Source organism: Danio aesculapii, unplaced genomic scaffold (genome assembly GCF_903798145.1).
Source record: "Danio aesculapii unplaced genomic scaffold, fDanAes4.1, whole genome shotgun sequence".
NCBI lineage: Eukaryota > Metazoa > Chordata > Actinopteri > Cypriniformes > Danionidae > Danio > Danio aesculapii.
The window spans coordinates 43,039-67,079 of record NW_026613674.1 but is presented as its reverse complement, the minus strand read 5'-3'; the positions used below and the strand labels follow the sequence as shown (position 1 = coordinate 67,079).

Below are 24,041 nucleotides of genomic sequence, written 5' to 3'. Positions count from 1 at the left end.
TATATTTCGGCTATTTCCAACACGTTCACAAGCAGGGGACTTCTTGAGGTCTACCTGAGCTCAAACTTCCCTCACCCTTCAAATGGGAGGGAGCCCTGGGCTCGAGGATACTCTGAGCTCAGGGCTCTCTCCCGGAACAGCATGCCACACACGCTTTATTATCAATCATCAGCTAAGTGTGAACTCTTGAAATGCACATTTCAAAGCACTTCACGGTACCTGTAAGCTGCATTGTTGCATTATCAAAACTGACCATTTCGTAATGACATAATCACTGCCTACATGCTCTAAAACTGTGTCTAGCTTAACAGCTCAGTAGTTTTATTAACAGCGCTATCTTCTGTCATCCTACAGATGAAAAACTGGAAGAGGAGATACTTTTTGCTGGATGACAATGCACTCAGCTACTTCAAAACAGACATGGTAAGTCTCTCCCTGAATGTTGATTACTCTTCATTTCTCCAGAGTCTTGCACACTTCCATTGTCCTTGAATTATTCTCGAACCCATTGACCTCCTTAGCTCTTTGTTTGCATTGTGTTTTGCACCTGTGCGTCTGTGATTCCATCTCTAAGCTCCCATCTGATAAGTGAAAGTCCGGCCTGTGTATTGTTCATGCCATCTGATGTTTTGGCCAATCGCATTTCACCAAATGGAGCGTATTTACGTTTAAACTCCTAGAATTAGATTAGTGACTTCAGTGTGGGAATGTGTCCAGTGGAGGTTCTGTGTATGTGCGCAAAGCATGTATGTGTGTGTGGTTGTTTGAACTTGTTCACGATGTTTTGAATTCCTCTTGCTGTGTGTCAACAGGATTACTGTGTCTGGACAAGTCTGCATTGGTGGATTTAGGATTGCTTCCTCTTAAATGGGACCTATTATGCTCCTTTTTGCAAGATATAATATAAGCCTAGAATGTGTTTGAGAAGTTTCAGCTCAAATAATCACACAAATAATGTTTTATAACTCTTTGAAACTGCCCCTTTTAGGCGATGATCCTAATTGTGCCATTTTGTTTAAAGTCGGTTTAAATTCAAATGAGATTGTGCTCCCAGTGCTCTTTTCAAAAGATGGCTCAGCTAGATGTGTCAGCATAGTGGCCGATTCAAAAACAAGACTAACCTCCAAAGCTGATGAGGAAGAGATCGCCACTAATGGGTGGGATTTTCCCCCTCTGATGACTTGTGTGAAAGGAAGAATGTCAATCAAAGTGTTTCTGCAGACTACATTTCTGTATTACTACAAATTGTGTTTTAACCTCTTATAAAAGTGATTTTTTGCATAATAGGTCTTTTTAAATTTCATTTGAAATTTAGATCAATGTATAGTTATATGTATAAAGCCCATTCTGACTTTATAACTCAGAATTGCGACTTTATAACTCAGAATTCTGACTTTATAACTGGGATATGCGACTTTATAACTGAGAATTTAAATTTCAGAATTGCGGCTTTACTCAGAATTGTGAATTTATAACCCAGAATTGACTTTATAACTCAGAATTTTTACTTTATAACTCGGATATGCGACTTTATTAGATTGTGATTTATAACTCGAATTGCAGCTTTATAATTTAGAATTGCGGCTTTAACTTGGGATTGTGGCTTTATAACTCGGAACTGCAGCTTCATCTCGGAAATGAAGCTTTAATTTGGAATTGTGACTTTATAACTCAGAATTCTGACTTTATAACTCGGAATTGTGACTTTATAACCCAGAATTGAGACTTCATGACTCAGAATTCTGACTTTATAACTTGAATATGTGACTTTATAACTGAGAATTCTGATTTATAACTCGTAATTGCAGCTTTAACTCAGAATTGTGGCTTTAATTTGGAATTGTGTCTTTATTACTCGGAATTGTGACTTTATAACTCGGGATTGCAGCTTTAATTTGAAATTGTGTCTTTATAACCCAGAATTGCGACTTTATAACTCAGAATTCTGACTTTACAAATTGGAATTGAGATTTTAAAATTCAGGATTGCGGCTTTATACCTTAGAATTGCAGATTTATAACTCAGAATTCTGAATTATAACTTGAAATTGTGGCCTTAACACAGAATTGCGACTGTTCAACTCAGAATTCTGACTTTATAACTTGGGAATGCAGGCTGTAACTTGGAATTGCGTTTGGAATTGTTTGTTTTGTTAGCGCACATTGTTATTCTTCAGTTGAACAATTCTCTGAAAAAAAAGTTTGTTTTGCTGACCTCCTTTAAAGTCTGACTCCTTTGTGCGTTTGGATTGGCAGTGTTTCTCTGTTGGCTTTAGATTGAAGGTTTCAGATGGAATATTGATTACTACACCCCTCTTACTATTAGTTTGTTATAAGAGAATGATGCGCAAAGAGAAAGCCCCACTACGTTTCAGTTGGAAGTACATCAGCTTAGTGAAATACAAAGTCTGCTGAACTTCCAATTCATGTGGACTTTAAAACAAATAAATACTTGGATTATGTAACAGACAAAGCAGTGATGCATAAAACATTCATTTCGTTTCGTCTTACATTTGGCAGGTGAAAATCAATGCAAACTGTTTTTGTACCAACAAGGAAGTTAAGTAAAAAAAAAATCCAATTACCTCAAAAGACTAATCTAAACTTGATTTCTCAATTCATGTCCCCTTTAATGTTTGTATTACATCTCTATCTTCACAAGTATGTTTTTCCAACATGGTAAACTTGATCAGTAGCTCACCTGGTACAGCATCACACTGCATAATGCAGAGCTCTTGGGTAAGAGCATGTGAAAAAGGTTTTGATGACAATTTAACTTTATCTGTCTGTTGGTCCCTATCCTCATCTCATTCTTTCCAACTTCACTTCCTCTCTACAGACTGTCATATCTCACTAAAGCCAAAAACGCCAAGAATAAATCCAAAATAAAACAGAACATGACCATATCTCAGGCTGTTCTGTACACACTTTATGCTTGTAGAAAGATGTAAGCATGTTTGTTTAAGTTTCAAGAGAGCACTGCTTTGATTATAGTTAATTATTGCAGTTATTGATTGCACTTAAAAGGATATTTCTTAATAACAATTAATATGCATGTATTTTAATATGCAAATATTTAAGACTGACTAGATTACGTCATGCTCAATGCTTCATGGGAGCTTTGCTTACTGCGGCTCAGTAATTGGTAGAATTGTCTGTACAATGTCATGGGTTCTGTATTATTTCTGCACAATTTCTGATATTTAACACTGTTGTAGAATAAGTTGAATTCATGCAAACAAATAACAAAAGCATAACTGTTTTTATTATGATTATTATTATTAATATTATTATTATTATTAATTCACCTTTCGCTTGTTCCAAACCTGTTTGCCTTCCTTTCTTTCTTCTGTTGAACACAAAATAATATATTTTAATGAAAGCCAGAAACCCTTGACTTTCATAGTATTTGTTTTTCTTATGGATGTCAATGAATTTTGTTTTGTTCAAAATATGAAGAGATTATATGAAAAAAAAAAAGTTTTCCTCTAAAATTAGCATTTTAATCAGGCTCCTGTGTGTATGTTCAGTAATATCACTTTCATGGCAAAGAATAAGTCCTTTTCCTGGTATTTAAAGGGAAATATCTCTACATAAACAAAGGAGGCTGAGAAAAATGTTAATTTTAGATGGAAATTTTAGACGGCACTTAGAGGTTTTTGCATCTGAACTCTTCATATATTAATTTGTGTTCAATTGTATAAAGAAACCCATACATGTTCGGAGCCACTTAAGGGTGAGTAAATAAAGTGTAAGTTTCATTTTGGGTGAACTATCCCTTTAAAAAACATCTAGAAAGTGAGTGTTTTACTCTCATGCAGGACAGAGCAGGAAATTATGTAGGAAATCAACTCCGGGTTAGGAAGTTTGAGCCCTCAAATGTGAAGCACTGGATTAACAATTTTAAGTGTGAGAAGATTCTATTATCACTAATGTCATTTTATTTCGGATGGGTGGAGAGTTGTTTGGCTTGTGACGCACATTTTCTCTCAAATAAAGTGACTGGCACATCTTCTTGTCTAAAGAAGGAACCATTTTTGGCTGTAGTAGTTTAAAATCATCATAAACTCTCAGGGCAGAACAATGGAGAATCGCTCCAACGTTCAAACACACAACTTCCTGTTAAAGCTTTTTGACAAACTTTATTTTCCACAGATTTATAGGACAGAAATTATTTTTATTCCCATAAAGTTCAGAATAGCACAGACTGATATAAACTGATCTTTGGCATCTGAAAGTGAAAATTCAATAGAATAATGACTAGTAGTTAGTCATTTGACTAAATGTTTTGAATAATCTCATTTATTTAATGTTTTTGAAGATTTTTATGCTCACTAAGCTTGAAAATACAGTAAAATAGTAATGTTGTTAAAATAGTATTGTTAGTAAATCCTAAAAATAGAAAATATTAACAGGGTGTCCGCGGGGTCTTAAAAAGTATTAAAAGTTAATAAATCAATTATGAGAAAAGTAAGGTCCTTAAAAGGTATTAAAAAGTCTTAATCACGTTTTTGCAAGGTCCTAATATTAACAATGGCTTGCTGGATCCACACGTTTGGTTTGGGCAGGGGCGCGTCCGGCCAAGCTCCTCTGTCCAGGTGAAGTCACGTAATTTGCGACCAACGTGGGAAGATGATGTGATGCTCTTCACATGTAGCAAAACCATAGAGCGAATAAGATGGCAAAATGTAAGTTTGCGTACTCCTGATTGGAGAAAGACGAGTTTAAACAGTGGCTGAAACCTGTCGCTGAAAACAACCACGTAATTTATTCTTTCAAGCTTTGTTTCTTCTGAGCTTATCTGAGTTCTGTTGCATGGTTGTGCTCCATTGATTTATTTAACTACAACTGTTAAAGGTTTGATACTAATAGGAACTTGAAGTGGCGATGAGGTCTTAAAATATTCTGAGAAGGTCTTTAAAAAGTCATAAAAAGGTATTGAAGTTACCTTTAGGATTCCTTCATATACCCTGATTAAGGATTAAAGTAATTGTAATAGTTTATTAAAATATAAAAATACTTAATTCCAAATCTAATTTGGTTTTATTTCAATTTTAATATTATTTCTATTTTAAATTTTACGTTATTTGCACTGTCCTGTTACTTAGTCCCAACAAATCACTGTGATAATGCAATTAAAATTCTTTACCAATTTTAAAAGATCATAAAATAATTAATTAGCTTTCAATGAAATTGAATAAAACTTGATTGTGAGCTCCTCTTTACAGTAAAAACAAATACAGTAAAAAATTAACTGTGATGTCTCAGTCCTAGTAGCTAGAGCTTGTTACAGCTTTAGCAAAAGCCCCTGATGCTGTGAATATGAGTGTTGGTGTACAGTATGTGTGTGTGCGTGCGCGTGTTAGGGGGTCAGGCATATCGAATGCAGGAGCGAGGCTTAGTCAAAGGCTAAATCATACAGTAGATGTCAATAAAGGCTATTTCAGGGGTGATAATTACAGGCTTGTTCTCACTGCAGCATCCTGCTCGGGCCTGTTTTTTTCCTGTCTGCGTGCACACAGCAAGGCTGGATTGCTAGCTTTTTTCTGAACAATCATTCACAAGAAATAAAGACCGTATTAAATAAAGAACTGAATCTTGCTCTCTTTTTCAGGATCGAGAGCCATTAAAGGTTATTCTTCTGAAAGAAGTGAACAAGGTGCAGGAGTGTAAACAAAGGTCAGTAGTTCTTCACTTCTGTTTTGTTTTAGAAAATTGGTACCAGCTAATTATGTCCCTGTTGAGGTTTATAGACTGTTCAAAAAATGCAGTTGTGTGAATTTTGTTTTTGTTTTTATTTAGTTTAGTTTTGCCTTTTGTTAAACCAGAGGTTGGCAAACTGCCACATTATGTCAGTTTTGTCGTTGTTGTTTTATTTAGCTTTTTGCTAAATAAAGTGTTTTTGCTAAATAAAGTGTTAAGTTTATGAACTATTTAAAAAGAAATGTGACAGTGCTTCTTTTTGTGTTGTGTTGTTTTGGATAATTTAGTTAAACCAGAGGTTGACAAACTGCTTAAACAAATGCCACATGATGTCAGAAGATAATTTAGATGTCTAGAATAATTTCCAATTGCATCTCTGCTACAAGATCTATTAAGCAAGAGGTTGGCAAACTGCTCAGAGAAATGCCACATAATGTTTTTGGTTTTTTTTTGTTCGAGGTGGGGGGGGGGATAATTTCCTAATGTGTATTTGCCACACTTCCATTGAGCAAGAAGTTCTCAAATTCTCCTGTCCTATAAAAATGTCCAATAATTTAGTTTTGTTTTGCAAATAATTTCCCAATGCATACACTGAAAAAAAAAGATTTCTGGAACAATTTATTGTTGCAAACAATTTATATGGATTGAATTTAAACAAACAAATTAAGGGCTTTATTTTAACGGTCTAGGTACAATTTAAAGCGCATGGTCCAAAAGCATTAAAGGGCGTGTCTGAATCCACTTTTGCTATTTTAGGGATGGAAAAATACGCTTTGCGCCGCAGCGCATTGTCTAACAGGGTTGTGCTTATTCTCTTAATAAGTTATGGGTGCGTTTTGAGCCTATCGTGTGTTAAACCACTTAGAGTCTTATCTCTCATTCTCTTTATAAAGCCCATATTATGGGTTTTTGAAAATGCTCTTCCATATAGTGTGTCACACAGCTCTAAGTGAAGTGAAATGTCCAGCTAAGGCTTAAATCTGTAAGTGTACAGTGTTTAAAACTGTTGATTCATCTATAAAAGAGTCGACTCATAGTACTTCAAACGAGTCGTCTTAATAACGAGTCATTAGGTTTTGTGATGACGCGGCTACGAAACACAAGTAGTTGCACGCACAAACCCGGGAGATTTGAAACCTGTGGCCCCGCCCACAGAAAAAAAGCACAGACACACACACACACAGAGTGTGCGCGGATATAACTGAGGACGCGGGTGGTGAGGGAGGTGTCGCCGACGCCGCTATGGACGCGCCGGCCCTGTGTGTGTGTGTGTGTGTGTGTTTTGTGTGTGTGTGTGTGCGTGTGCGTGTGCGCGTGCGCGTGCGCGTGTGCGTGTGCGTGTGTGTGTGTGTGAAAAGAGCAGGTAGACTGTGATGGGCTAGGAGATCTCCTCGCCAGTTGTTAGACTTTTTTGCGCAATAAAATAGTTAGTCGTCGGTATTTTCTAGTACATCGTCTGTATTTACATTCACCCACTGGCAGCCAAAATCCACTATGCAGCGTGTATGCTCTGTGACTACTTTTATATGTTGATTAGCAGCTGGCCATTTCACTATGTCTCACGCTGAAGCCTGTCAGTGTCGTCGACCAATTGCAGCAGGCTGTCATCGGTCCAATCAGCGCAGATTAGTTTCGCGCTGAGGAGGGGTTTGGGAACAAATGAATCGCTGAACGATTCATATGGGAGTCGCTGGGATAATTAGGTCAAAATAATGCAGATTATAAGACCATGAAAGTGTTTTTTGACCTTGCATGCATATTAGACTGTTGTTGGAGACCCTTACAACCTAAATATTAAACATGAATACCCTATTTCATGTATAATATGGGCTCTTTAGGAATCAGTTGCATCACGCCATGGCGCATTTGCTATTTAGCCTACACGGCGGACTTTGTTTTCTCACTAGTGAAGTGGTCAGTTTTTCCACTTACAGTTAAACAGACCAACTACAGCATGAGGATAAAGAACGAGCCTCCTCCATTCGGCCTCTTTACTATACTATTACTCTTTTTTTTACTTTCATGGATAATGGTGTTGGCGCACTCCACTGAAGTCATCCATTAGTCTACATATTTAATTTCATTTGTTAGGCACAAAGATTTGTTTCAAAGCTATTTCTAAATTCAGTTCTAATTTCCAGCAAACAAATAAATGAACAATAATACACATGCCCCCTGTGTATATCCAAAACCCGACAGGTGGACAAATCTAAACTTGTTTTTATTAAAACAAATATAAAAACATAAAATAAAAATAATACTAATGATAATAATAACAACATTACAAAAGCAAATTGTCAAATAAACTGAAAAACATATATTAACATATACATAAATTTACATATAATTTCCAGCCATTTTAGTAAATTACAGTTTAAGTCAGAATTATTAGCCCCCCTGAATTATTAGCCCCCTGTTTATTTTTTCCCAATTTCTGTTTAACGGAGGGAAGTTTTTTTTTTCAACAAGTTTCTAAACATAATAGTTTTAATAACTTATTTCTAATAACTGATTTATTTTATCTTCGCCTTGATGACAGTAAATAATATTTGACTAGATATTTTTCAAGACACTTCTATACAGCTTAAAGTGACATTTAAAGGCTTAACTAGGTTAATTAGGTTAACTAGGCAGGTTAGGGTAACTAGGCAAGTTATTGTATAACGATGGTTTGTTCTGTAGACAGTCGAAAAAATATATAGCTTAAAGGGGCTGATAATTTTGACCTCAAAATGGTTCTTAAACAATTAAAACTCCTTTCATTCTAGCCAAAATAAAACAAATAAGACTTTCTCCAAAAGAAAAAAACATTATCAGACATACTGTGAAAATGTCCTTGCTCTGTTAAACATCATTTGGGAAATATTTAAAAAAGAAAAAAAATAAATAAATCAAAGGGGGGCTAATAATTCTGATTTCAACTGTATATACATGTTCAAGTATATTAGCAATAATTTTATGTATACTATATGTTCATATATAGATTTCTGTATAGGGGAGAGTAGGAGTGTGAACCTACACTGGTCTCTATTATCGATTTGGTTTAATTCTATATCTTGGTGCATTACGGTGCATTGGCAATGCTGTCTAGCCACAATTTTATATTTTATTTCACAACACAAGAATACAATTTTGTCTTTTGATACAAGCAGTCCGATAAATGAACTGTAGCTTTAATATTACCTGCTCAAAGAAAACACTCTTCTTAAATGTATCAAACCAAGGGTCTGATACAACAAAGCTCTACTGGGGCACAGGCCTCCCACCCCCTAAATATAGTTTACCCTTATATAAATAGCTATACTGAATAATATAAATAAATAAAAGTATTATTAGTATACAAATATGATTCTAAATAAATAGCAGAAATCAGGCACATGTGTATGGTTTTCTACATGCGTCAGTTTGTTTTCACTTTCGCAAGCGTTGATTGGGTTGTACATAGAGAATAACATCTTTATTCTGAAATTACCGCTCTTAATACACTTACATATAAAGTAAACTGTAACTCAAAGCATTAATGGGGCACTGGCGATGAGTAAGTGGTGAGTAAATGGGGTCTAGCGGTGCCTTTATATTAAACAAATCTCAAGTGCATACACAAAAGACAACATGAACATTTATAGCAAATAAACAAATGTAAATATTAATCCTGCTTGCTTTTTGAGCATTTTTGAGCAAGTAAGAAGTCTCAGATGCATGAAACCAAGTTTCTACCTTGCATTTCAATAGTCTCAGGAACTCGGAAGCATGTTGGATACAGATTTTCCCAATGTAATTACACATATATTACTGTTACTCCTGGGAAATCATCTGAAAAGGATTGTGCTTTTGAGTTAACCATTTTGTTGAGTAAAAACAACTGTGAAATGTGTCAAATAAGCAGATTCGCATCCATTCTACACTTTGAATTAAATAATGCTACAAATGACATTCAAGGAAACATGAGTGAAACTAGAAATGTTCTACAGGTGAGGATTTAACATAAAAAAAAGACTTCTGGATGAAAACACTGTGGGGGAAAACATCATGATGATATGTATGTGCTGTCAGGAAACGTCAGGAAAACAGGGCATTTATTATATTTTTATTTATCTCCAGGCAGCCAAGTTTATCTTAATGTTGACTTGCAACAAAGATCACAAGGTTTGAAAGTTTGGACGCTTCATGACAGTGCACAAATAAACAGTTTTAATTAATTAAAGCATTCCCATCATGCATCTGTAATACTGTGCTGTTTAATAAGCACTGTGCCATTTATCTTTTTAGTGACTTGATGATGAGGGACAATCTTTTTGAACTGGTTACTACCTCGAGAACGTTCTATATTCAGGTAGGAATGACTAATTCATGGTAAGTCTCCAATTGGTTTACAGTATATGTAGTAATGTTGTGCCTTGATTTATGATGGTGGAATAAAATGCATCTTTTTTTATAATGTTTTTTTATTAACAGGAGAAAAACAAAAGGTGCTTTGTATCATTTGTGAATATACATTTTTGAGAATATATTTATAGCAATTCCAGATAAAAATTATTAATAGTAGTCACTCAGTAGTTATGTTGATGAATTTTGTATTTCATCAATAATATTCTCTCATTAAAGGTTTATTAGATTCAGGTTATCAGATTGGAAGTTCATTTACAAAATATTGCATGTTTGTCAAGTTAATTTCCTTCACTAAAATCTTGATTTCAATAAGATGTAATAAAATATCTAATAAAATATTATTATTTTTAATGTTTTCTTAATAATCTATTATCAAAAAAATGTCCTCTACCTTTTTTTAGCACTGTGATCATGCTAAAACATTATAGTATTATGCTAAATCATATTTGATAAGACATTCTTTGTAAACATTTTGAACTGACACTTACACTCGTGTACACAAATGTGTCTATTTTTATAGTTACTTTAAAATGTGCCTTCACAATCTTTAAACTTAAGAACATTAATTCACTGATCATGTCATAATCAAAATGATGTATTTTTACTTGTACAAATAAGCTGTTTTGTTGGGATGTACATCACAATATGAGAGAAAAGATCTTTAAAATGTCTCATGTTTACTTACTTAGTTTGCTTAAAAACTAAAGCTATAGGTATGTGGTTTTTTTTCTTCAAGTCTGACAGCCCAGAGGAGATGCATGGCTGGATAAAGGCTATTTCTGGGGCCATAGTGGCCCAGCGGGGTCCTGGACGCTCAGCAGCATCAGTAAGATTTTATTTTAAACACATATTCCCAGCCATTCGCACAATGGCGAATCACGAAAGGATAGTTTATGCAAAAATCCCAGTTATATACTTACCAGAAGTTCTCAACCTTTTTGGGGGGTTGATATTTCCTCTTACATGCTCAGAAAAAATGGTACAATGCAGTACAAATGAAGGTACAAACCTTTGCCACTGGGGCAGTACCTTTTTATGGAACAGAATTGCACCTTAAGACTAAGAAACAAATTTGTACCATTGCAGTTTGTACCTTTTAAGGACATGATTTGTACCATGGGAAACCAAAATGTACCTTTGGTTTTTAAAACCTGCAGATACAATATTCTACCATCATCAAAGGTACAAATCTGATCCATGAAGGTACCACTACAGTGACAAGACACTTTGTACCTTAACAGTGTCAAATGTGTCCCTTCAAAAACTATTTAAAGGCAGTTTGCTTTATCCAAAATGTGTCAATTTATTTTCATTAAATATAAAACATCAAATACATTTATTAAATAATGTTTTTTTTAAGTTTATTTTTTGTGTGAATGCACCTTTTCCCATTTACAATAAAGAATAAAAAATACTTTAACATAAATCAAAAGGTCTATTTTTTGCTACACATCTCAAAACACTTTATACAAAAATGTTACAGAAATTAATTCTCCCATGTACAATATGACATTTTTTTCTCCAATTTTCACACAATACCTTTGTAATCACTTAAAAGATTATTTAATTTACTTAATCTTAAAATAGAAATAGAATTATGCAAAGTTTTGTAATGAAATAAGCACAATGTTTGATTAGTTTAACAACATTAAAATGTCTGCATGAACGCTTTGCATATGCAGGACTTTTGCCAGCTCATGTGCGTAGTGGAAAGCAAACGCCAAAAGGTGCGGATATCAAAAATGAATGATGAATAATGTATTTATCAGAAAATGTTTATTAAAAATGCCTGAAATGTTTAGTTTACAACACTTATAGTTTTGTTTTACCAGTTGTTTTGTATTATAGAACTTAATAGTTAATGTTTATGAGTTTCTTTAAACATATGCTTTTAAATGAGGATTCATGATTTAATATGGAAATTATTCATTAAATCACTTTGCCTTTCCAGTAATAATTTTCATTGATATTGTAATAAAGATAGGGTTGTCCAACACTTATGTACCTTTTTTATGAGAACAATTGTGTATCCTCATTTCAGTTGTACCTTAAAAAAACAGAACAGTCTCATAACCTGTATTTTCTGTACTGTATAAGGTACAACTTTTACAAAGGTACAAAACTGTTACTTAAGGAACGTTATTCGTACCCTAGTGTACCTTTTTTTTCTGAGAGTGTAGGCTGTCCACACAAACACAAGTATTTTCAAAACTGCAGTTATTTCTATGCGGTTTGGCTATTTGCCCACATAAAAATGCAGGACAGCACAGTATCAGGCGGCTGAAACCAAAACTTTTTGAAACTCTGGCCAGGGTGAATATTGTCTGAAACTCAGGGTTGTAGCAGAGTTGTAGCTTTAGACTGATGTATAATTTGTCAAGTAAACACTGACATGTTAAAAAACAGCGCCCAGTGCAATAACGTCCTGACACTGACTAGTGGTTGTATGGCCACTAAAACTGGAGTTTTTGCCTCATTTTTCTTTTATAATTGATCAACATGGCTGTGCTCACATCAAACACTGAATACATGACTGAAATGTGCAATGCGTTTGCTGTGAACGGACGGAATTTGTCTCACAGGACCGTAATTCACCTTCATTTTGCCGTTTGCATTGACTTCTATGCAATTTGGTGTGAACCCAGTATAAACGGCTTTTATCATTTCCTATTGGTTTGGCGTGCCCTTAACATGCATTACAGTAAATTTTTTTTGATGTTTAAATATATTTAAACATTGCTGATATTTATTTAAATGAAGGCAGGGAAATCTTGTTTATACATTTATAAAAAAAAATACCCATGTACGTGTGGACATGGCCTTATACTGCACTTCTGCAGCAAATATTAGTTTTGCTTTTAGCTATTACTATATTATACTTCTACTGCATGTTATAAAAAACACAAAATTCAAACAAACTTGAAATAAAGCTGTACTCTGCTCAGTTAGTACCTTTTAGAATTTAGAAATATATTGTATTATATATAATGTACACAGTTGAAGTCAGAAATATTAGCCCCCATTTGAATTTTTTTTCTTTTTTAAATATTTCCCAAATGATGTTTAAAAGAGCAAGGAAATTTTCACAGTATGTCTGATAATATTTTTTCTTCTGGAGAAAGTCTTATTGTTTTATTTCGGCTAGAGTAAAAGCAGTTTTTAATTTTTATGAACCATTTTAAGGTCAAAATTATTATCCCCTTTAAGCTATTTTTTTTTCTTCAATAGTCTACTGAACAAACCATCGTTATACAATAAATTGCCTATTTACCCTAACCTGCCTAGTTACCCTAATTAACTTAGTTAGGCCTTTAAATGTCACTTAGCTGTAAAGAAGTGTCTTGAAAAATACTGTCATCATGGCAAAGATAAAATAAATCAGTTATTAAATGAAACTATTATAAATCTATTGTTTAGAAATGTGTTGAAAAAAAATCTCTCCGTTAAACAGAAATTGGGGAAAAAAATAAACAGGGGGGCTAATAATTCTAAATTCAACTGTATATCAGCATTTAAAGTGGATCATCACATTTCATAAATGTTATCCTAAAGCAATTGATCAACCCATTAATTTCCTAAAACAACTTTAAAAAACGTTTTTGATTAACTTTAACGTTGACTACTGTAAATTGATCTTATATGGTGCCTGACTTATTTTTGTTAGTGCGCTATACTGAATGTTGTTGTCCATCTTGGGATTTATTTTTCAAATTTTGAAAAGAGAAATTGGAATAAAGAAGACAACAGGAGATCACAAAGGACTAGTAAACCTGTTACTTTTAATTAGACCTCCATTAACAAAAAAATAAATGAACAGATATGAAAATACAATACATATTTTCTAAATCTGTTGAAATGCATGAATCTAAAGGACTGAACAATTCCTACACCAAAACATTTTTGATGCTCATATGTGTAAAAACATTACTGACCATCCCAGAATCATCCTGTATGGGTGAGTGTCCAATATAAACACTTACAAGACATTAATTTGGACAACTATGCCAATATAATGAAGCGTTCATGCAAAATACACAGAGAGCATCAATACTTACATGTGGCTAATGTAGGACTTTGACCGGAGTCATGCATTAGCATGCTTGAATTGGTTATTATTTGCTTAAATCATCTTTACATTAGCATGAAGATTTGCCTTATGAGTGATGACGGCCTAGTTGGAGTGAAGCAGTTGGGAGATTTGAGTCACTATTAAGTCTGTTTTTAAAAGTGCAATAAGAGTTCAAAGCAATTCATCACACAACATAAAAAGGCCATGAAAAAAAGGCCAAATTATACAATTATAGGATAATATTTTAATTAATTTTAATCTCGTGGCCCACCTGGAGGATTACTGAACCCCAGCACTTTACTATTTATGTATCTATGGTGCAATTCAAAGATGCTAATATGCGCAAAATTTATTGCATAAAATATGTGTCAATAAAACATTTCCATTCCATGTGTTCATGAGAATAAACATTGTCAATTCATGGGAAACTATACATAAACTATAGATATACAATCACCGGCCACTTTATTAGGTACACCTGTCCAACTGCTCTCAACGCTAAATTTCTAATCCGCCAATCACATGGCAGCAAGTCAATGCATTTAGGCATGTAGACATGGTCACGACGATCTGCTGCAGTTCAAACTGAGCATCAGAATGGGGACGAAAGGTGATTTAAGTGACTTTGAATGTGGCATTGGTGCCAGACGGGCAGGTTTTAGTATTTCAGAAACTGCTGATCTACTGGGATTTTCACGCACATCCATCTCTAGAGTTTACAGAGAATGGTCCGAAAAAGAGAAAATATCCAGTGAGCCGCAGTTCTGTGGGCACAAATGCCTTGTTGATGCCAGAGGTCAGAGGAGAATGGCCAGACTGGTTCCAGCTGATAGAAAGGCAACAGTGACTCAAATAATCACTTGTTAGAACTGAGGTCTGCAGAAGAGCATCTCTGAACGCACAACACGTCCAACCTTGAAGCAGATGGGCTACAGCAGTAGAAGACCACACCGGGTGCCACTCCTGTCAGCTAAGAACAGCAAACTGAGGCTACAATTTACAAAGGCTCACCAAAACTGGACAATAGAAGATTGGGGAAAATGTTGTCTGATCTAATGAGTCTCGATTTCTGCTGCAACATTCGGATGGTAGGGTCAGAAGTTAGTGTCAACAACATGAAAGCATTGATCAGTCTTGCCTTATATCAACAGTTCAGGCTGGTGGTGGTGGTGTAATGGTGTAGGGCATATATTAGTACCAATTGAGTATCTTGTCAATGCCACAGCCTACCGGAGTATTGTTGCGGATCTTGTCCATCCCTTTATGACCACAGTGTACCCATCTTCTGATGGCTAATTCCAGCAGGAGAACATGCCATGTCATAAAATGCAAATTATCTCAGACTGGTTTCTTGAACATGACAATGAGTTCACTGTACTCAAATAGCCTCCACAGTCACCAGAGCTAAATCCAATAGAGCATCTTTGGGATGTGGTAGAATGGGATGGAACTAGTAAGTTGTACCTAATAAAGTGGCCGGTGAGTGTATAAATAAATTAAAAAACATGTTTCTTTAATGCCGAGTTCAGACTGCTTGATTTTAGTCATGATTTTCTCAAAACCTTTCGGAGAAATCGCTGACAAACGCCTGAAATTACAGGCAATTCGGTGCTGGTTCACGTGAGTGACTATCATACAGTATGAACCATCAAGGACACGATATGAGAGAATCGCCGACACCCGTGAGGTATTTGGCATGTTTAATATCTGAAGCTGTCGGCGATTCAAAATTATGCCGTGTGAAATGTGTTCTGACTGAAAATAACATCGACGATCACCTACAGCCAATAAGAGAGCAGCATTTACTAGTACGGGTACTTTCGTTCCAGCGGGTGGTTGGGGAAGAAGTTAAAAGCGCTTATTTTCAGTTTATTTGGACCCAAGAAATGAAGGAAAAACTGGTGTCAATTTGGCAGGAGCACCCGTGTCTGTTTGACCTGTCATCTGAGCAATATCACAATCAGGTCGAAAAGTAAAAAAAGAGTTGAGGAGAGATTGTTAATTCTCTTTAAAAGCCAGGTGAGCAATACAAGTTTCTAAAGCTAAAGCCTTCTTTTTCCATTAAGTAGTTAATAATGAAAGATATATTACGTGACCTCGCGTTGTTTCCATGTCACTTCTCGCGTTTGTTTGGTTGTGAGTTATAGTTTGGACAAAGTTGTTTGTGACTTTTCCTATTTTAAAGTCATGCAGTGTGAACTCTTCTGTCACCTATCCATCCTACAGTGTAAACACAGCACCAACAGAATGCTGTCACATCTGTCTGAAAACAAATGCTGATAACATGTCATACGACTACTTTGAAAATCATGCAGTCTGAACTCGGCATGAGCTGAGAAACCACTTTATCTCTTTTTCTTGCGTACTGTAGATAAGATACAACTAATAAACTCTGTCATGATATTTTGCATTAGGCAGCAATGCATGGTTTTTGTAAAAACTATTTCTGGGAGGGAGCTATAGAATGAATTTATGCATAGGTGTTTCCAGAATTATTAAACCAGTATTTGAGATGATGAGATGAGATCTATTCACTTGTAAGTTTTAGTTATGTTAAGGTAAATAAAAAAAATCACCTTTTTAATACACTTAAAGGAATTTAATTGGTAAATGTGTATCAATTGTAGTTTAAATGCTAAAAAATTCATCATACTGAAATGAGTGCATATGTCTATTATGCACATTTCTAGACATCCACAAATCTTGGTGTTTCCATTCAGCTTTTCTTTTTTCATTCCACACCCTAAAATGCACATCAAAATAGGTGGATGGAAACATAGTGTCTGTTTTTCCTAATGAATGTGCACTATATTGCAGATGCGTCAGGCCAGGCGGCTCTCAAACCCTTGTATACAGAGGTATACATCCTGCAATGGTGAATGCAGCACGTATGTGTTGAGATCGAACCCTTGCGCTTTGTCCCTGTTTCTTTTGCACTCAGCTCCCTGCTTAGAGTTTAGAGGCCTGCAGTCCTTTTAGTACATCTGAGCAGGGTATAGAGCTGCTTCACCTAAACATTCCAGTCCAACCCAACCCAACCATAACCAGGCCTCATTCATGCTATAGAGTGATCTTTGACACACCCATCATCTCCATTTATTTCATTTTACTATGCTATTGGCACATCCATATTTAACATCTCATCCACTCATCTGATTAGCCACACTTTCTGTCTAGAGCTCAAGAATTTGTCAAGTCTAATATTTGATAACTATGATTTTATTGTGAAACATTTAAATGACTGGAGAAAAATTCAAGGGATATATATATATATATATATATATAGCCTCTTTAAGCTATATATTTTTTCGATAGTCTATAGAACAAATTGCTTAATTACCCTAACCTACCTAGTTAACCTAATTAACCTAGTTAAGCCTTTAAATGTCACTTTAAGCTGTATAGAAGTGTCTTGAAAAATATCTAGTCAGATATTATTTACTTTTATCATGGCAAAGATAAATAAATCAGTGATTAGAAATGAGATATTAAAACTATTATGTTTAGAAATGTGTTGGAAAAAATCTCTCCGTTAAACAGAAATCGGGGGGAAAAATAAACATATATAAATACATACATATATATATATATATATATATATATATATATATATATATATATATATATATATATATATATATATATAATATATATATATATATATTTGTATATATATATATATAAAATATATATATATATATATATATATATATATTATATATATATATATATGTGTGTGTATATATATATATATATATTTGTGTGTATATATATATAGATTATATATAGATATATATATACACAATATATATTATATATATATAATATATATATATATATATATATATATATATATATATACAAATACATACATATGTACAAATACACATATATACAAATACATACATATATATATATATATATATATATATATATATATATAATATATATATATATAGATAGATAGTAGATAGATAGATAGATAGATAGATAGATAGTAGATAGATAGATAGATAGATAGATATAGATAGATAGATAGATACAGTTAAAGTCAGAATTATTCGCCCCCCTGTTTATTTTTTTCCTAATTTCTGTATATATATTCTTATTCAAGTATATGTTCACGGAGCTCTGAGAACTCCAAGTAGAAGGCACTTATGCCACTAGTAGTTAGAGTTATGGCTAAAAGGGTTACTCATGAGAATGTGTACATAAATAGAGCGTCGTTTTGTGACCATGTACAATAATTAATACTGTTTTTTTTTTTTCGTCATTACTGTAAGGGCTAAGTTTAGGTGTAGGTGTAAACATTAATAAAACACAATAGGTGGAAATCTGTGTCATGTACAAGACATTGAAAGCCCCCATGTCTTAAAAAAGGCCAGAATTCTCTGATTGGTCAGCTAACACTGAGTTGTGATTGGCCAAACACCTTAATTTTGCATCAGAATGTTACACAAGTTTAAGCTTCCAAGCCTGCTAATGCAAATGTCCACATAACATTTAATGCTGGTGTTGATTTTACTATATAACATCAAAGCCTTGTCAGATCCTTATGTACTGCGGTTTCAAACTGTAACGTAAACATTTTTGGAAGTAATATCTGGACTTGCATTTTTCTTATTCTTTTTTAAAATCCAGTTTTGCAAAGACTGTTTCCGCTTCTTCGCGATTCTTGTACATGAACAAATATAATACAAACTAAAATATAAAGCAACTTATATTTGTAATTTATGCAATTTATACAAACTGTTTATTGAAAACAAAATAGAAACCCATCTGGATTTTTTATCAGGCTGGTGTTGTGAAGATTTGACTTTGTCAGCTCCAACTTCTGGTCGCATGCAGTGAAGAATTTTTTTTTTTTTTTTTTTTTTTGGTAAAGGTTATATGTTCTTTATACGTTTTGGTCTCTGGTTATGTAGCTGGAATGGCTAAATAGTCATCATCATTTGTAATTCTCTTCATAACATTGTTTATTATCTATTATGTTTACTATCATCGTGTTCTCAACATCTTCAACATGTCTCATTTTCATTATACCATATGATATTCATACTGTTTCATGACCCCATTTAACGTCTTCACTTTGATTCACTAACAGTATACAATCCATTTCACAACCATGCTTTTACTTGAGACAATTCTTTGACATTTATGTTTTATCTTGGTTTCTCTTCTAGTATTGGTATATCACAATCTAAATCTATATTTTGAAAAGAATTGCAAGTTTGTTTAACTGAATTATAATGCATGTTGTTAATAAAAAGTGATCATCATGTGTCTGTTAGGCTGACAGCATTCACAGCACATAATAAAATGACTAGATGGACTCTGATGTACAAAAAAAATCTAATCTGTTGATGTCATCTAACTATCAGACTCTCTTAAAAATAGTTAATGACAATAACTAAAGAAATTAAATATTATAAAAAATAGAATGGCTAGGTTAAACTTTAAAGTTTAAATAATAATAATAAATTCTCATAACTCCAAACAGGTTTGGAGTGACAAAGAATGAACAAATGGTAACAGAATTTTATCTCCGGTTATTATCACTATCATTAACTATATAACTTCTAAAACTTGTATATAAATTGTGAAAAAAAGGCAGTGGAGTGCATTCAAATTCTCCTGTAGTGTACCAAAAATCTTAAAAGTACAGTAGATTTACAGTAAATAAAAAAACTGGCCTTCCAGTTAATGTTATTAATTCTCATATGTGTATTAAAGGAGATGGACACACTTAATTTTAAGTTTTGAAAGGTTATAATTCATTTTGTCATCCATTAAATAAGTGCATGTAATATATAATTACATACTTTTTTATTAGAAAAATTTGGGGCAGTGCATTTTTTACATTTATTTAAGCTAACAAACAAGTTTCAATATAAATTACATTAAAGGGCACCTATTTCACCTCATTTTCAAGATTGAATATACATATTTTGTGTCTCCAGAGTGTGTCTGTAAAGTTTCAGCTCAAAACACCCATCAGATTATTTATTATACCTTTCTGAATCTAGGATATTTGAGCTTTTAATATTATAGCTGTTTTTGTTGCCTTTGCCTTTAAGGCAAACGAGCTGGTTCTCCCCACCACCGTTTCCACGTCCATATCAAAGCCACAGAGATCAAGCGGTACTCCAAGTGATCACTCTGATGGGTGTAGACTTCACCTGCTGATCTCATGATAACAGTACAGTGACAGACAAAAATGAAGCATATCTCCCTTACTACAGTAAGAACTTTCCCTATGGTTATTTGATGTATTTGTTGTGGAGTTAATTCAAGCCTTTCTGCAACGATGAGTCACACACAATGTTGTTATAAGGTTTGTGCGCGCATGCACACGCACACACACACACACACACACACAAACACACGCACACACACACACGCACACGCACACACACACACACACACGTTTAGCTTTGCACTGTTTTTGCACGGCAAAAATGACAGGAAACATATTAATATCCACTTCTGTATGGACATCTGTTGTGTTAATGTACAAAATAAACCTAATTTAAGTCCACAAACCGGGATTGAAGTGTCTTCTTTTGTAATTGTACTGACATGCGGCTGTCATGTTGAATTACGCAGCGATTGTTTTTATTACAAACATGCACTATTTTAAAAACGTTTTAAACTTGTAAAACTTATTCTTGAGGTGCAGATGATCACAGAGGACTGAACAGATCTTTTAAATCCCAGTTGCTTTGTGCACCTCCTGCCTTGTGGATATGCTTATACGCATTACTATGGAGTCATGTTAATACTCGGCTGTAAATCAATTCGGTGGGTGGGGGAACCGCACTCCAACGTCACATTGCAGTGGGCCTCAGAATTGCAGGGATTTGGATACTATTTTAACATCAGGAAATAAAAAAAAAAAAAAGATACTTATTGTGTTTCTATCACTCCAGTATGACTGTGGACACACTATACCTACATACAGTTCTGTCCAAACAGCTTACAAAAGATGATTTTCATCAAAGGTGCCCTTTAAATATATTTTGGTTAATGCTTTTCAGAACAATTATCCATATTTCATACCCAATAGAACTAATTAGTATTGTAAATGATGTGATTGAGTGTCTAAGTAATCAGTTTGAGCATTTAGTATCTCTTGTATTATATCTTAAGACTGTACTTTTTCTTTTCCACACCAACATGAAATCTTTATCTGTCCAGACGAGTGCAGAAAAACAGTAGATGAGCCTAATGAAAACGCTAATTTGACAATAAACAATCAAACTTTAGTGCTGATCAGAACAGACACTTCCACAGGTCTTCATTCAAGTGAAAAAGTTTGCGGTGAATACTGTCTCCTCAAAGCCTGTTAATGGACTTGTCTGTTTTATACATTTTTGTCCTACAAGTTTTCCTTCTGTCTTTCTCCAATGCTGTTTTAACTGATCTCCACCTTTTATTTTCACTTTCAGAGATTAAATGTGACACTGAGACACTAACAATCAAAAAACGAGCCCTTTTCCTGCACTACCAGCTCTCCTCTTCCTGCTGTTTCCCAGAATGATCAACATCTTCCAGCCTGCTGTTGCTATCACTGCCACTGTTTGACTGCCGCCTGTGTCCCAAACCGCACTAAACATCCTGCTGTAACTCCTGCTTCACCCTGTTCTCAAGTTTTTCACCCTCTCTACACAATCTGTTTCCTCTGTCCAGAGTTGTTGTTTTTGTAACTGTTCCTTGATCTCCGCAGGAGCCTGCTGAACCAACCTCGGCCTTCTACTACGATGAACCAAGTCTCCCAACTTCTCGCTCACCCGTCCCCGCTGAACTCTGTTACCCAGAATGCCATTTCCCCTCCGACCATCAGCATGGCGTGGGAGGGAGCAGAGCGAATCAGCATGCGGGCCGGGGCACGAGCGCGCCTGTCACTCCAGGAGTCGCCCCAAATCTACTTCAAGTAAACACAGATGACTGCTCGCCTTGGCAAAGAAGAACCAACGTAACACCACCTTCAAATTCCCCTAAAGATAAAGACTTGCACACTACCGAGGTGTAACAGCAATGTACTGGGTACACATACACACACAAACACATTACAATTTTTAACGACAGAAAATCGAGCCCAGGACATCATGGGATAAAGAGGACTGTGGAATTTTCTTTAATTAATCTTAAGACTCTCAAAGAAGTGTACACTATTAGACAAAGTCATTGGTGTTCGTTGATACCAATAGCCCCCCATTTATTTTCTGCCAAGGCAAAGTAAGGTGCGTGTCCACCAAAGCATATTTTCACAGCTGAAAATTCCAGCGCTCTTTCAGAAACGCTCAGCTAAGAGCACTTCTGCAGCTGTCTAAATGTAAAACATATGGTTAGCCCCTTGCTACCTACTGGTATTAAAAAATGTGGTGCTTCCAATGACAACAGTAGAAAAAAATGCTCAGCGTGGGAAAAAATGCTTTGGTGTACTAGCGCACTTAAACATAGATACAGTTGAAGTCAAAATATTAGCCCTCCTGTGATTTTTGTTTGATTTTTCTCAAATATTTCCCAAATGATGTTTAACAGAGCAAGGATTTTTTCACAGTACTTCCTATAATATTTTTTCTTCTGGAGAAAGTCTTATTTGTTTCATTTCGGCTAGAATAAAAGCAGTTTTTAATCTATTTAAAACCATTTTATGGTCAATATTATTAAGAATATTTTGTTTCAATTGTCTACAGAACAAAACCTTCGTTATACAATGATTTGATAATTTGCACAAGCTTGATAATTCAAGAGGGCTAATAATTCTGACATGAACTGTTTTTATATATGCACAGATGCCCCATTAGTGCACTGTAAAACCCAAAAAAGTTAAAGTAACTCAAATCATTTGAGGAAACCAATTGCAACAAACTATTTAAATTCAAAAACTAATCCTAATGAGTACTGTGAACTTAATCAATTTGACTAAACAAAAGCAATTTGAGCACAGCAAAACCCAAAAAAATGAAGAGAACTCAAACCAACTGAGTACTGTAAAAACTCAATAAGTTTAGGGAACTCAAACCGTTAGAGGAAACCGATTGCTACAAACCATTAAGTTAAAAACTAATCTATACAAGTACTGTGAACTTACTCTATTTAAAGTAATGAAGTATTTAATTAACTCCTTACCTTCAACACAGAGTTTAAAACTCTTTTCAAATGAGTAGAATTAACTTTGTCAATTTTGAGTTACCTACACTCATTTCATTTGATAAAGTGGACTGTTGGGTTTTACAGTGTGGCTGTATCTATGGGCCGCATATGTCAAGTCATAAGTCATCTGCCATATTCAAATGGTCAAAGCCAGTCTGTGAATTTTGTAGAGCAAGGCGTATCGGCATTTGGTCGTAATTTTGGAATGGTGAAAGGTTTGTAATTTTATGATGTTCCTTTAACAGCATTGGTAGTGTAATCCTTATTATGTAATCAGTGAAATCGACCTGCAGTAAGCATTCATTTCGAAGTTCAACCATAAAACCAGATCAAAAGACCACCATTAGGTGAAGCAGCTTGATACAGTTGTGTACAACCATAGAAAATACAAATATCATTGATTTTGATAAGTCAGATCTTAAAATCAGCAGTATAGAACAATATTGCAGTTCACCAAAGATGCTCGGGCTGGCTATTCCAAAACCACAGCAATCATATGGTCAATTTTGGTGATAAGCATGTGTCAGCAATGATTTTGGCCAACACAATATTGACTATTGCATATAAAAACACAAACATTTTCACCAGTGAAAGGTTATTCAATCTCTTCAAGTATTCAATCTCAATAACCATAGGCTGTGCATAAAACATGGGCTGTTTCTTAATACCAAGTAGCAAAGTCCGGACTTGCGTCCTTGGAAGTTCAGACTTGTCAAGTTCAA

General features: G+C 34.6%; 1 protein-coding gene across 1 annotated transcript; it reads left to right on the top strand.

Moving 5' to 3' along the window:
* The first annotated feature begins 346 nt into the window (after window positions 1–346).
* Window positions 347–22,200, top strand: LOC130220170 (pleckstrin homology domain-containing family A member 1-like). The gene is made up of 6 exons (XM_056452550.1): window positions 347–423; window positions 5,614–5,678; window positions 9,972–10,035; window positions 10,828–10,917; window positions 16,978–17,018; window positions 21,887–22,200. The coding sequence occupies exons 1-6, from the start codon at window positions 355–357 to the stop codon at window positions 22,095–22,097; spliced, it is 540 nt and encodes a 179-aa protein (XP_056308525.1). The 5' UTR covers window positions 347–354; the 3' UTR covers window positions 22,098–22,200.
* Window positions 22,201–24,041: the final 1,841 nt, after the last annotated feature.

Excerpts from the sequence above, each read along its gene's own strand:
- LOC130220170 (XM_056452550.1), top strand. The coding sequence starts at position 355 with ATGAAAAACTGGAAGAGGAGATACTTTTTGCTGGATGACAATGCACTC. Across the intron at positions 5,679-9,971 it reads GTGCAGGAGTGTAAACAAAG|TGACTTGATGATGAGGGACA; the intron begins GTCAGTAGTTCT and ends TTATCTTTTTAG. Across the intron at positions 10,918-16,977 it reads CTGGACGCTCAGCAGCATCA|ATGCGTCAGGCCAGGCGGCT; the intron begins GTAAGATTTTAT and ends ACTATATTGCAG.